Here is a 12,748-nt window from a genome sequence, read left to right as displayed (position 1 = left end):
ATGATACACTTACTCATTTTATTTTTTTATTTTTTTTAAGATTTTATTTATTTATTTGACAGAGAGAAATCACAAGTAGATGGAGAGGCAAGCCGAGAGAGAGAGAGGGAAGCAGGCTCCCTGCTGAGCAGAGAGCCCGATGTGGGCCTCGATCCCAGGACCCTGAGATCATGACCTGAGCCGAAGGCAGCGGCTTAACCCACTGAGCCACCCAGGTGCCCCACTTACCCATTTTAGATTAATGTCTTTATGCTCCACTTTTTATCACAAATTTGGGACAATAAAGACTTATTCACAAAATTTATATATAATGAATAAATCACTTTAAAATACCAAAGTAACTTAAAACTTCAATAATTATTATCTTTAAGAAATTTATTTTTCAATCAAAAAGCTGTAGAGGTAGAGTTGTGTAGGCACTTGGATAAATCCTTAGTCTACTAGACAAAGCACAATTATTTTTTCTAATTACATACCAACGTGTTCAGCAATGGACTCCAGTGATCCTCTGGAGCGTTCTGACTCTGTTAGTGATTTCCAGTTCTTTGCTGTTTCAGATCTGAAACAGAAAATTAATGAGTAGAAATAAATGTACTGCTGATACTATAATAACTGGTAACAAAAAGCAGTCAAGTCTTAGACAACAATTTCTCCTTCACAGGAGGTGTCCTGCTCCGTCACTTCATTAAGCCTGTTTCTGGCCCTTATCACTCTGACTAGATAATCCTGCTTCTTTCAGTGAGACAGAGACCACCAGCATGAACTTTCTTACTGCCAAACTTCCCACCTACAAATACATCTATATTCCTAGCCTTTCTTCCCATCTGCAAGAAAGAAAAAGGGATGTCTTTCACCCTTATTCAAAGCTGATTATTTGAATCTCTTTCTTCCTAAAATCTCACACAGTTCCACAGTCTCAATAATGGTACTTCTCAATTATACACATTCTCTTTCCTATAATCTTTGGCCCTTCAACCTGGAGATTTTTCCCCCTTAGCTTATAAGGATGCTATGAGTCTCAAAATTTTGACCCTCAATTCTTCATCCTTCCACATCCTGCTGTTGTCTTCTCTTATTCTTTAAGTTAACAGGAAGAGCTAGCTACCTTCTTCATTTTCTCGCTTTCTCTTTATTTGTGAAGTCACAGTATTTGCCTTCTACTTTTGTCTCTTATAAAGCATTTAAATGCTATTTTATCATGTTTAGTACTTGGATCACTCTTATTTTCTCTGAATGTATATCTTCTTTGGGTGATATTGTTTTATTTGTGGTTTCAACCACCATCTTTAGCTGACCATCCCCATATATCTCACCCTGATATCTTTCCTGGATAATTTCCCTCAGGTGAACTATGGGCACCTCACAATTAGTATTCTAAAACCAAAATCATAAGCTTCCCACAAAAGAACATCTGATTTTTCCATTTAGGTGAATGGAACTTTGACCCAACCAACTACTTAAGAGAAAACCTGGGAGTCATTCTACATTTCTCCTGCTTCACTATCTAGCACTTTAATTAGTCAAGTCTACTTCTTAAATGTTTCTTAAGAAATTTTAAGAATAGGGGCGCCTGAGTGGCTCAGTGGGTTAAGCCACTGCCTTCGGCTCAGGTCATGAGTCCCGCATCGGGCTCTCTGCTCAGCAGGGAGCCTGCTTCCTCCTCTCTCTCTGCCTGCCTCTCTGCCTACTTGTGATCTGTCTCTGTCAAATAAATAAATAAATTCTTAAAAAAAAAAAAGAAAAGAAAAGAAAAGAAAAGAAAAGAAAAGAAATTTTAAGAATTCTTTTTTTTTTTTTTTTAAGTAAACTCTACCCCTAATGCTGGGCTCAAACTTGCAAACCTGAGATGAAGAGCTGCACGCTCTGCTCTCTGAGCCAGCCTAACGCCCCCCACTTCTTGAATATTTCTAAATTTATCTCCTATCTCTGTTCTTATAACCACTTTTTATTTGAGGCCTGGCTTAGACTCCTGTTCTCCTTGCTTCTAAGCTTACTCTTTCCTATCTTTCCTTCACAGAGTAGTTATAATCAGAAAGATCTCTCTGTGTGACCGCATCATTCTCTTGTTAAAATCCTCCAATAGCCTAGTTAATAAAACTATAAAGCATGTAATAGCGTATTATGTAGAAATCTAAAAATAAGATTTACAGTTTATAATATAATGGAAAAACATAAATAAAATCTAAGCATAAGACATATTGTTGACATTTGCAATTTTCAGGTAGTTGGGTATATAATTTAAACTTTTCTTCTTTTTACTGCTTCTCTCAGTATTCTAATAATAACAAATAATAATAATAGTAACTAATACATAGTGTTAATTTATGCTAAGCTCTGTTCTAAGTTAAGTCTTTTAACTCTCATAACAAGTTAATTAGTCATGTTATTATAGGGATATAAATCCCTATTAAAAAAACCCGAAGCACAGACAGATTAAATAACTTGCCTGACAAAACTAAAGAGCTAGCTGGTATTGGAACCAGGATTCAAACTCAGGTAATGTGAAATTAATGATATTGAGTCTACATTACTTCTGTAACAGACAAAAAAAATCCCTAAACATTTTCTTTAAAAACCTTCAAAATCTTCACCTCTTCAGAAAAGTGCAATAGAAATTACTAAGAATGAGTGAGTTCAAGGTCTTAGAGTTTGGTTTCTTTTTTTCCAGTCTCTTCTAGCTTTAGCAACATCTGAATATGCTCAACTTCTATGATATGCCAAATTCCTTACTGCTTTTGGTCATTCATGCAAGCCTTTCTCTCTGAAATGCCCCAATCTGTCAGTCCCCACTGACTGTCTACCCCCAGTCACTGTTTAAAATTTATTTTAAATATTGCAACCTGACTTTTTAAATGCACGATCTTATGTACTCGAGCGTCACTACTTAGTATCTTCTGTATTTGCATTAACTGGTTGCATAATATTCTATCCCTGGAAAGAACCATAATTTACTGGGCTAGTCACCAATTTTTGGACATAAAGATTGCTTCCAATGTGTTGTATTAAGATAAAGGATGCTATGATAAACATATTCATGCACATAGAGACTTCTAATAGCCCGTATTTTCTCAAGTTAGATATTCAGAATTGGAATCACTGAGTCAAAATTTACAGATTGTCTTTTACTTTTGAAACACTGGCAAACTGCTTTTTAAAAGGTCTGTATCGACTTACAATGCTACTACTAGCAACAATGGAGGATATTATTTTCATTGCAACCACCAGATTTCAGAATTCAAAATATATTTTTAAATCTGTACCTTATTATACATTTGATTTGTGACTGTATCATACATAAATCAGTGAAAACATTAAACCAATATTTTTACTTCTACAATTTGACAGTTACTTAAAAGATAGTTTTACTAAAAGTCTTTCTTTATGCTTTACACAAACTTCTCAAACAGGGCAGAATATAGATAAGTTATCACAAATTTCTACCTGTGTAATGGAAGGGGCTTGATCTTGGGTTTTTCAGAAGCTGAGGAGAGCGTTTTAATCTGAGGCTTGGCTGTTGGTGATGTTTCCAAATCTCGGCTAAGCTCTGCTTCAGTTTTCTTAATGAATTCATCATATGACTAAGTTTAGAAAAATCAGAGGAGTCACTATACAGAATTTTTAAAAAACTATTTTAAATTAGAAAGTAGTACATTTTACAGTAAAATATTCAAATAGAGAAGATGTACTGTAAAAATCTTCCTCCTGGTTACCAGTGTCCTAAATCAATCAGGAAATGACAGTCACCACTCTACAGAAATTTAATACCTATGAACCAATAATTCAGGTTCTGCCACATTAAAAAACTTCTTTAGCTGATCAGGTAATTATTCTTTAAAGGCTGTCCTAATACTTCCATGTTATTTTTAAGAAGTTTAGCCATGATGCTGAGTTAAATGGCACCTTTTTGGGAATACAAATCCTTAGGAATACTTGGGAATACAAATCCTGAGGAAGAAGGAAGGGTGTGGTTAAGAATAGGATAGCTCAGAATTACAAAAAATGTTACCAGCCATTCCTATCCATTATCACTAGTGTATAATCCTAATTTGGACGAAATCTAAGGGAAGCCCTTCATCTACTATATTTCTTAACTTTCTGGCCTAAAATTCCTACTTTTACATCATTAGCTGAGACTACAGCTGTTCCCTTTATTCTCTTTATTTGTTCTCTGTACTGAACGTTCAGTACCAACTCAATGTGTGGCCCCAAATCGGCTGTCAATAAATATTAAGACTAAATGGAACCTACAGATGCTTTTCAATTGCTACAGATCCCTAAAACTTGGCCTAAAATCCCTACTTTTACAACTTGCACTATCCATATTACCTTCCTCTGAATTCTGATCTGAAAGCTATACTTACATGAATGTAGTTGATTTACTACATCTGCGATTAAATAAAATCTAAAGGATTTTATATGAAATGCTATCTATTATGTATTTCTCCATCATATCCTATAATTCTAAAACCTAAATACAGATATTTCTTTTCTCCGTAAACCATTTCATAAAATGGTGGATGATGTGGATGCTATGGCTCTTCTCTAGAGGTCTTCCTGGCTGACACAGCCATTAATGAACATTTTTGAGAAACACCTTTCAATCTAAGCATATTTCATTTAATTTTCAATGGTTCCTCATTACCTAAATTAGTGCTTTTAAATCCTGGGCTCCACCCTATACCAGTGAATACCTCTGGGAGTGAGCCTGAATATTTGTATTTTTCAAAAAGCTCCTCAATTAATTCTAATGTGTGGTCAAGCTTAAAGACTGCTGATTGGAAGGCCAAACTCATCAGTCTGACTCTGAGGTCCTGAACATGATCTTCATTTTTAAATTTTGTTTACCAGTCCTTTCCAACATGATCTTGCCAGTATGGTCATTCTACCTTAGCCACTTTTCCTACTTCTAAACACCTGCAAATTACAATCCATGTTCCCATCTCTGTATCATGTATTCGTGTAACTGTCTATTTTCTCCACAACTGTTAATAGCCTATTTACTATGTGGAAGATAGTGCAGTATAATGGTGAGGATACAAAATTTAGAATTAGAGATATATTAAAATCCTAGCTTTACCATTTATGAGCTATGTGTCCCTCAGTATCAGGGAAACTGAGGAAACTCAGTTTCCTCATCTGTAAGACAGGGACAGTAAAGCCATACATTGTTGCTTGAGGATAAATGAAGAACATGTGTGAAGTAATTAGCTGAGTTCCTGGCATACAAATAGGCATTTAAATATCTGATGATTAAACTAATAAAGGTAGGAGGAACACATATTTGGTGTGACAACAACAAGGACCATTAAAAAGACAGAAATACTGGCTAAACCTAATAAAAAGGTTTCTAACATGTAGAGAACCTAGAGTCCAACAATGAAATCAACTGCCTTGAAAATTTGAAATTTCCTATTACTGGAAGTGTTCAGGTAGAAGCTGAATGGTCTTCTCTGGTGATGCCATGAGAAATAATTCTTGTAAGGAGCAGAAGTTTGTATCGATCCTATGATGAATGTAGCAGTTTAGGAACATGAGGCTGGCAGAAAGTATGCAAGCAATAGGGAAGCAACCCGAGACAGGGACATTCAAGAGGCTATGCAGAGAGGTCATTAGGATCCAAAGAGCATGATGGCAGTTGGGATGGAAAATGATAAGCAAGAAGATTTATAAAGAAAAGAATCAATGGGTGACCGAATGGATAGGACAAAATAGAATAAGGAAGCTACGAAAACCAGGTTTCTAGCCTGGGCAGAATCAGGGAAGGCTGCTAGAGCTTGGAAGAGTCAAGTTTAGAATTTTCGTTTTGGAGCCATTTAAATAGTACAAAGAGTCACATTAATAATCTGTGTGGCATGAAATATCACGCTTAAAAAACAAGTTGTTTTTAAAAAGGCAATAACAATTACTGATTTTTTTTTGTAATTTTTTTTTCAGTGTTCCAAAATTGTTTATGCACCATGCACCATACCCAGTGCTCCATGCAACATGTGCCCTCCTTAATTACTTATCTGATGATTCTCTGCTTCAGAGGGCATGGATATCAATCTTTCACAGGTCTATTTAGAAAAAAATCCTTTAACACTTGATTTTAATATTTACTTAATAATTGATATAATATTTATTATTTTAACATTTAATTTAATGTTTTTAGATTGTCGCAGATTTTTTAGAAAGAGGTTAAAATGTGGCACCACACTAATACTGAAAAATTCTAACCCATGACTTTATTAACAACATTAAAAACAGACTTCACATACACATTAGCCTCGATATCAACCCCCCTTCTTCCTGTGTCTCACCTCTAACTGTTTGATCAGACTGGCTTCTTGGGCTTTCAATCTTTCCTTCTGCCTTTTTCTCTGTTCCTTCTTTAGCTGGTCCACAACTGATTTTCTTTTCCGCAGCTCATCCTTTAGGGCTCTGATCCTACCCTCAATGTCACTTTGGTCGGATGTTGTTTCTGAAAGAGATACAAAATCTCTTACTTAGTTTTAACTTAAGAATAGTTAATTCAGGGCATCCGCATGGCTCAGTCATTTCAGTGTCTGACTCTTGCTTTTGGCTCAGGTCACGATCTCAGGGTCCTGGTACTGAACCCCACATCAGGCTCCACATGCAGGGAGCCTGTTTAAGATTCTCTCTCTCCCCCTCTGCCCCTGGCCCCCTTGCTCCCTTTCTTTTGCTCTCAAATGAATAAATAAATCTTTAAAAGAAAGGAGAGTTAATTCAATAACTATTAATTATATTATTCATGAAAAGCTGCAATGTGATATTAAACTTGAATTTGAGCTTTTGAAAAAAATTTATTAGTGATTTACATTTCCTCTCTTTTTCCCTACATCTCTATTGGGTGGGAGGGGTGGGGTGGAGGGGAAGGTTTCCTCCTATTTTTTTCACTTCCTAATTATACTATTTGAAATGGCAAATAAAATCTCAAGGTACCCCATCTTGGTGAGATAAGCAACTAGAAGTTGAAAAATTTTTAGGTTAGTAAAATTTGGACATTTTTTAAGGAATTATTTCCCAATGACAAGATAATCATATTTATCTGCCTTTCTCCTTAGTTGTTAATAGTTTTTAAGTCATATTAAAATCAAATTGCTTTTCTGTCTTTTGTTGTTTTTATTTATTTATTTTTAAAAAGATTTTATTTATTTATTTGACAGAGAGAGATCACAAGTAGGCAGAGAGAGAGGAAGGGAAGCAGGCCCCCTGCTGAGCAGAGAGGCCGATGCGGGGCTCCATCCCAGGCGCCCCTGTCTTTTGTTGTTTTTAAAGTAGGCTCCACTCCCAGCACAAACCCCAATGTGCGACCTGCACTCACAATTGTGAGATCAAGACCTGAACTGAGATCAAGAGGCAGATACTTAAGTAACTGAGCCACCCAGACACCCTGAAATTCTGTCATTTTATTTTATTTTTTTTTTTACGATTTATTTTAGAAAGAGAAAGAGTGTGTATGCGAGCAGGGGGAGGGGCAGAGGGAGAGGGGGAGAGGGAATCCCAAGCAGACTTCCCACAGAGTGCAGAGCTGAATCGCAGGGCTCGATCTCATGACCCTGAGACCAAGATCAGAGCTAAAACCAAGAGTCGGAGGCTTAACCAACTGAGCCACCCAGGTGCCCTGAAATTTTGTCATTTTAAACGGACTATGAATCATCAGATGATGTCTTAATGCCACATAAAAGGAAACAGAGAAATTAAAAAGAAATATACTCTGCTATAACCTTTCTTTAGAAGCTCTTAAAATATTTAAAATAAATGAAATGAAACTAGTTAAATATTATTTTCTTCCCAATAGTTCCCTTTACACACAAAGCAGATGCCCAGTCACAGCAAAATCATGAAAAAGACATTTCATTATAAGTGCCACATACATGCTATGAAAATAGTATCATTTAAAGATGTTGCTTAGGGAAACCTTCTTAGGTCCCCTCCCTCCTCAGCAGCTTTGTACCACTACTTTGCTATCGCTCAGTAAACCCTGATTTACTACCCACCAAAAATTTAAATAATTAAATAAGCAAATATGCTGCTTATTTCACTACATATGGAAATTACATAGAAATACAAATGACTATTCCTCACACTTCCTCCTAAACTCACACAATGGTATCAGTTCCACACATTTATGCTGAGTGAGACATTTAATAGCAATAGAAATACTATTGTAGGGGCACCTGGGTGGTTCAGTGGGTTAAGCCCCTGCCTTCAGCTCAGGTCACGATCTCAGGGTCCTGGGATCAAGCCCCGCATTGGGCTCTCTGCTCAGCAGGGAACCTGCTTCGCCTTCTCTCTCTGCCTGCCTCTCTGCCTACTTGTGATCTCTCTCTCTGTCAAATACATAAAATATTAAAAAAAAAAATACTATTGTATATAGGCCTGAAGACTCAGATGTACACTATAACACTAGACCATTAATAACCAGGTGTTTCTCAGGTTCTTCACATTAAATTGCATGAGAACTAGTTACAGAATTTACTTAAATTCAAAAGGATTATAGTCTTTTTTGATAGTATGATCCAATATCTGGATTAGAGATAATGAAGTCTAAGTGCCTGTCACTTCTCTGCCCTTGACTTAAGGAACCTCAGTAAAGTCACACCCATCTTACACCAGTGGTGGCATCATACTGAGCCTGCAGCATGGGCAAAGCTTACTATTTACTGATTAACACTCACAAAATAACGTAATAATAAAGTCCATTTTCAATTCTGGATCTACTACTGGTCACCAGTAAGGTGTCTGCTCCCTACCAATTTCGAGAATTGATGTGAAAATTAAGTAAGATGAATAAAGCACACAGCACCTCAACTACCACAAAAGCTCAATAAATGGTGGTAGGATTCATATTCACCTAAGACCAACGTTTTATGTAGCTGTAATTTAGGTAATCTATTTTTTGGTCTGAAACCTAAAAACGGTGGTGGTGGGGAGAGAGCAACTATCTCCCTTTCTTTTCTTTTATCTCCTTTTCTTTTTTCTTTTTAATTTCTGAAAAAAATAATAAATTGGCTTCAGGGTTAAAAGGTTCTGAACACTTAGCGGCAGGCTTTGTAGAGATTCGATTGATGGTTCTAGTATAACGACTGGGAGTAGGACTGCAGGCTGACCTAAAAATTAAAACCTTTCTAAAATGAGGTATAAACACAAACCTTTTCGTCTTCTAAAACTGTGCTTCCGAAACTTGAGACATTACTTTGATAAAATTGTATACAGGACCATTATACTTCCACAGACTTAGTTTCAACTTTGCCCCCCTCCCAAAATGATTATTTTACTATATTTTAAAAATTGCATATGCCAGCAGTGATTATTCTAATAAAAACATTTATCATCTATGGTTGTGAAGATTTAACAGTGGATGATGAAAAACTTGGGAGTTTTTAGATGATAGACCTTAGAAAATGTTTCTATTTTTAAGTACTAAAGAAACCAAAAGTATACAAATGAAGGGCAGAAATTAAATAAAAGTCTATGAGAGTGAATGGGACTATATTATATATCTGCCCAAATATAGTATTACTGCATAGCACTTACCATTAGTAACATCCAAGAGAATCTCTACATGAATTTATTGCCTTTATGGAATTCTCTCCTACAGGGATTTTTTGGGTAGTGCGGGAGAGGGGAGGGGACAGGTAAATGACACTTCAATTTGTTTAAACACATCAAGATGGAGAGAATAATCTAATTGAAAAAATTATGTGGCCTACATTAATTTGGCTTGTAACAAACCTCCATCACGTAAGTGAGAAAGGCATTACATAACTCCACTACATTAAGACTGACCATAAACAGTGCAAATAATGATGTCATCAGTAACAGGTAGATAGTTAAAAAATCTGAGCTATTTCTCTAAACCTATTCTTACTTGAATTATGTTTTATCAATAAAATAGTGTCTTATTAACATTATCACTAATCCTTGCCCTGTAACTCATGCAAGGATGGTTATACTCTTATTCTATGGAACAAATGGAAAAGATTATCCAATATGGGAAGGAAACTTGGAGAAAGTCACCAGTGAGTAATACAGCCAAGATAAGAATCCACACTTCCAAGTATCAAGTTTATGTCTACTGACATGTTACTCCACTGGCTGTAAATTTTCACCAGAGTATGTGAAAGCAAATATATAACACAATAATTTTCAACAAATAAATATAGTAGACAACATTCTTCAACTGGGTCGACCTAGTAATTCCATTTCTAAGAATTTATTTTTACTGAAATACTCAACAAGAAAATATACATGAAAATGTTCGTTAGAATATTGGCAATTTTGAGAAACTCTAAATGATCACCACTAGGGAAATGGTTAAATATGTTATGGTATATCCTCTCTTTGAAATATTATGCAGTTATTCAAAGAAAAAGAGTGGTTTATAAATATGGGTGATGGAAAAATCCCATGATTTACTATTGTTTGAAACACTGAAAACTGGGGGTATAGAAAAGGATCAAAGACCAAAATAAGAATAATATATTTCACTTTTTTTCTATAAAGTGTCTACTCTCAAATGCAAACTAAAAATGAGCTCCAAAGGCATACACTCAAAGAAGTAGTAATCATCCTTGGAACCCTACATAAACTGAGCACTGCCTAAATAGATATGTTTCCCAAGAACAAATCTTATAGACTGAAGTCTTTGTTCATTCTTTCATAATCTAATACCACAGAGTCTTATAGGAGCATAGAGGTTAAAGGAAAACAGACAATGTTCCCTACCGCCATTTGCAGTCTATTTTCTACCTTTCCTCCTTTGAAACTTACACTATCCTGCACTACCTCTTCCTATCTCTCCTCATGGTCATCATTAATTCATTCAAGAAACATTTAATAAATACCTGCTATTTGTAATGCAAAGTACCTGCTAGGTTCTGGTGCCATAACTTTTAAGAAGATATAGACTCACCTTTCTAGGAGTCTATATGCTAGTAAAGGAGACCTGCTGAGTAAAGTCTGGTTATAATTTATATACTGTCTGGTATAACAAGTTGAAGCACAGAGCACTATGGGAACACATAAGCAGTATACTGTCTGGTATAACAAGCTGAAGCACAGAGCACTATGGGAACACATAAGCAGTATCTGGCACATGGGAAAAAAATTCAACAAAATGTCTGATGAACAAAAGACTGCCCGTTAGCAACCCAAGAATGTAACAGTTTGTCATATTTTGTATAGTAAGGGAAATAATTAATTACCAATGAAATTATGTGATTTAATCTTGGCAAGCAAAAAGCCTTTACAAATACAACAAAAGATAACATTATTAACAGATGGATAGACAAAGCTTATTAAAGAGGAATTCAAATATAATACGAATAAAACTAATTCCTTATTATTAGTCTTACCTGACTGTGTCATAGATAATGACTCATCTGACCAACTGTAACAGTGTTGATGGGACTTGACAGGTAGACGATACTGTCCTCCAGTCCTATGACTTCCTTTGCTAGACTCCTGCTTTGACACAGATGTGCAGCTTTTGGGAGGTGACTGTTCAAACAGAAAACCAAGTGTGAATTGTTTTGTGAGACATTTGTAAAATCTATTTAACATTCGAGAAACCAAGCAGTTAAAGATAATATTTACAAAGAGTTTTAAGTTAACTCTGTGACAATAAAAAGTAAAAACAGTTTACAAATTATATAAAGGATAAGACCTCAACATTTTTAAAGTCACAGAAAAAAGCTATATAAAGAAGTATGCTTTTTAAAAAATGTTTATAATAAAGTAAGTGAGTGGCTACTGTTTAAGTGATATTTATCATCTATTTTTTAATTTAAAAAATTCTAAATATGGTGCAGGTATTTTTTTCAGCATAGTATTTTAATTTCCTTCAGATGTATTCCCAGAAGTGGAGCTGCTGGATCATATGGTAGTTCTCCATTGACAGATAATGGATTAAAAAAATGTGTACGTATACATGTGCATGCACACAGAGACACACAAACACAGACACACACACACACAGAGGAATACTATTCAGTCATAAAGAAGGAAGGAAATCCTGCCATTTGCAACATGGATGGACCTTGCACTCTGCTAGGAGAAATAAATCAGACAGAAAAAGACAAATACTATATGATCTCACTTTTATGTAGAATCTAAAAAAAAAAAAAAAACCCAAAGCAAAAACAAACTCACAGAAGAGATCAGATTTGTGGTTACCAGAGGTGCGGGGAATTGGAAGAAGGTGGGAAAAGGTACAAACTTCTAGTTATAAGATATGTAAGTCCTAGGGATGCAATGAACACTGTGATGACTAATGAATGCTGCTGTACAGTACATGTAAGAATTGCTAAGGGAGGAGCTTAACCATTCTCATTATAAGGAAAAAGACTTTTTTTTTTTTTGGTTACTGTATAAAGTAAGGGATATTAACTAAACTTATTATAATAATCGTTTCACAATATATACATGTCAACCCATTACGCTGTACACCTTAAACTTATACCGTGCTGTGTGTCAATTGTATCTCAATAAAACTGAAAAAAAACTTTAAAAATACTAAATATGTACTAGTTTTGTGGAAAGAAGGAAAAAAGAGGGGAAAGAAGAGAAGAAAAGAGCAAAAGACTGTCCACAGAGCGTATTACAAAGGATGTAATTTCTACCCTGACATCAGGTGGAAGTGAGAATGCCGACTTTGATATCTAGCTATTACCACTTCTTATTTCTGTGAATTTGCACAAGTTTCCTAGCCTGCTAAGCTTTGGGGTGGGACTTAACACAGTAT

The 12,748-nt window shown here is 35.4% G+C and overlaps 1 protein-coding gene across 5 annotated transcripts in view; it reads right to left on the bottom strand.

Annotated features, from left to right (window-relative positions):
• Positions 1-12,748, bottom strand: part of CEP350 (centrosomal protein 350) — a 150,193-nt gene that overhangs the window by 20,429 nt on the left and 117,016 nt on the right. For all 5 annotated transcript variants that reach the window (XM_013064217.2, XM_045074331.1, XM_045074330.1 and 2 more), the window contains 4 exons: positions 11,361-11,505; positions 6,300-6,460; positions 3,442-3,578; positions 477-559 (listed from right to left, as the gene is read on the bottom strand). In XM_013064217.2, the coding sequence (XP_012919671.1) occupies positions 477-559; positions 3,442-3,578; positions 6,300-6,460; positions 11,361-11,505 (526 nt within the window). The remainder of the gene's footprint in view (positions 1-476; positions 560-3,441; positions 3,579-6,299; positions 6,461-11,360; positions 11,506-12,748) is intronic.

This window comes from Mustela putorius, unplaced genomic scaffold (genome assembly GCF_011764305.1).
Source record: "Mustela putorius furo isolate JIRA1106 unplaced genomic scaffold, ASM1176430v1.1 tig00537335_pilon_pilon_pilon, whole genome shotgun sequence".
In the NCBI taxonomy this organism is placed as follows: Eukaryota; Metazoa; Chordata; class Mammalia; order Carnivora; family Mustelidae; genus Mustela; species Mustela putorius.
This window is presented reverse-complemented; position numbering and strand designations above follow the sequence as displayed.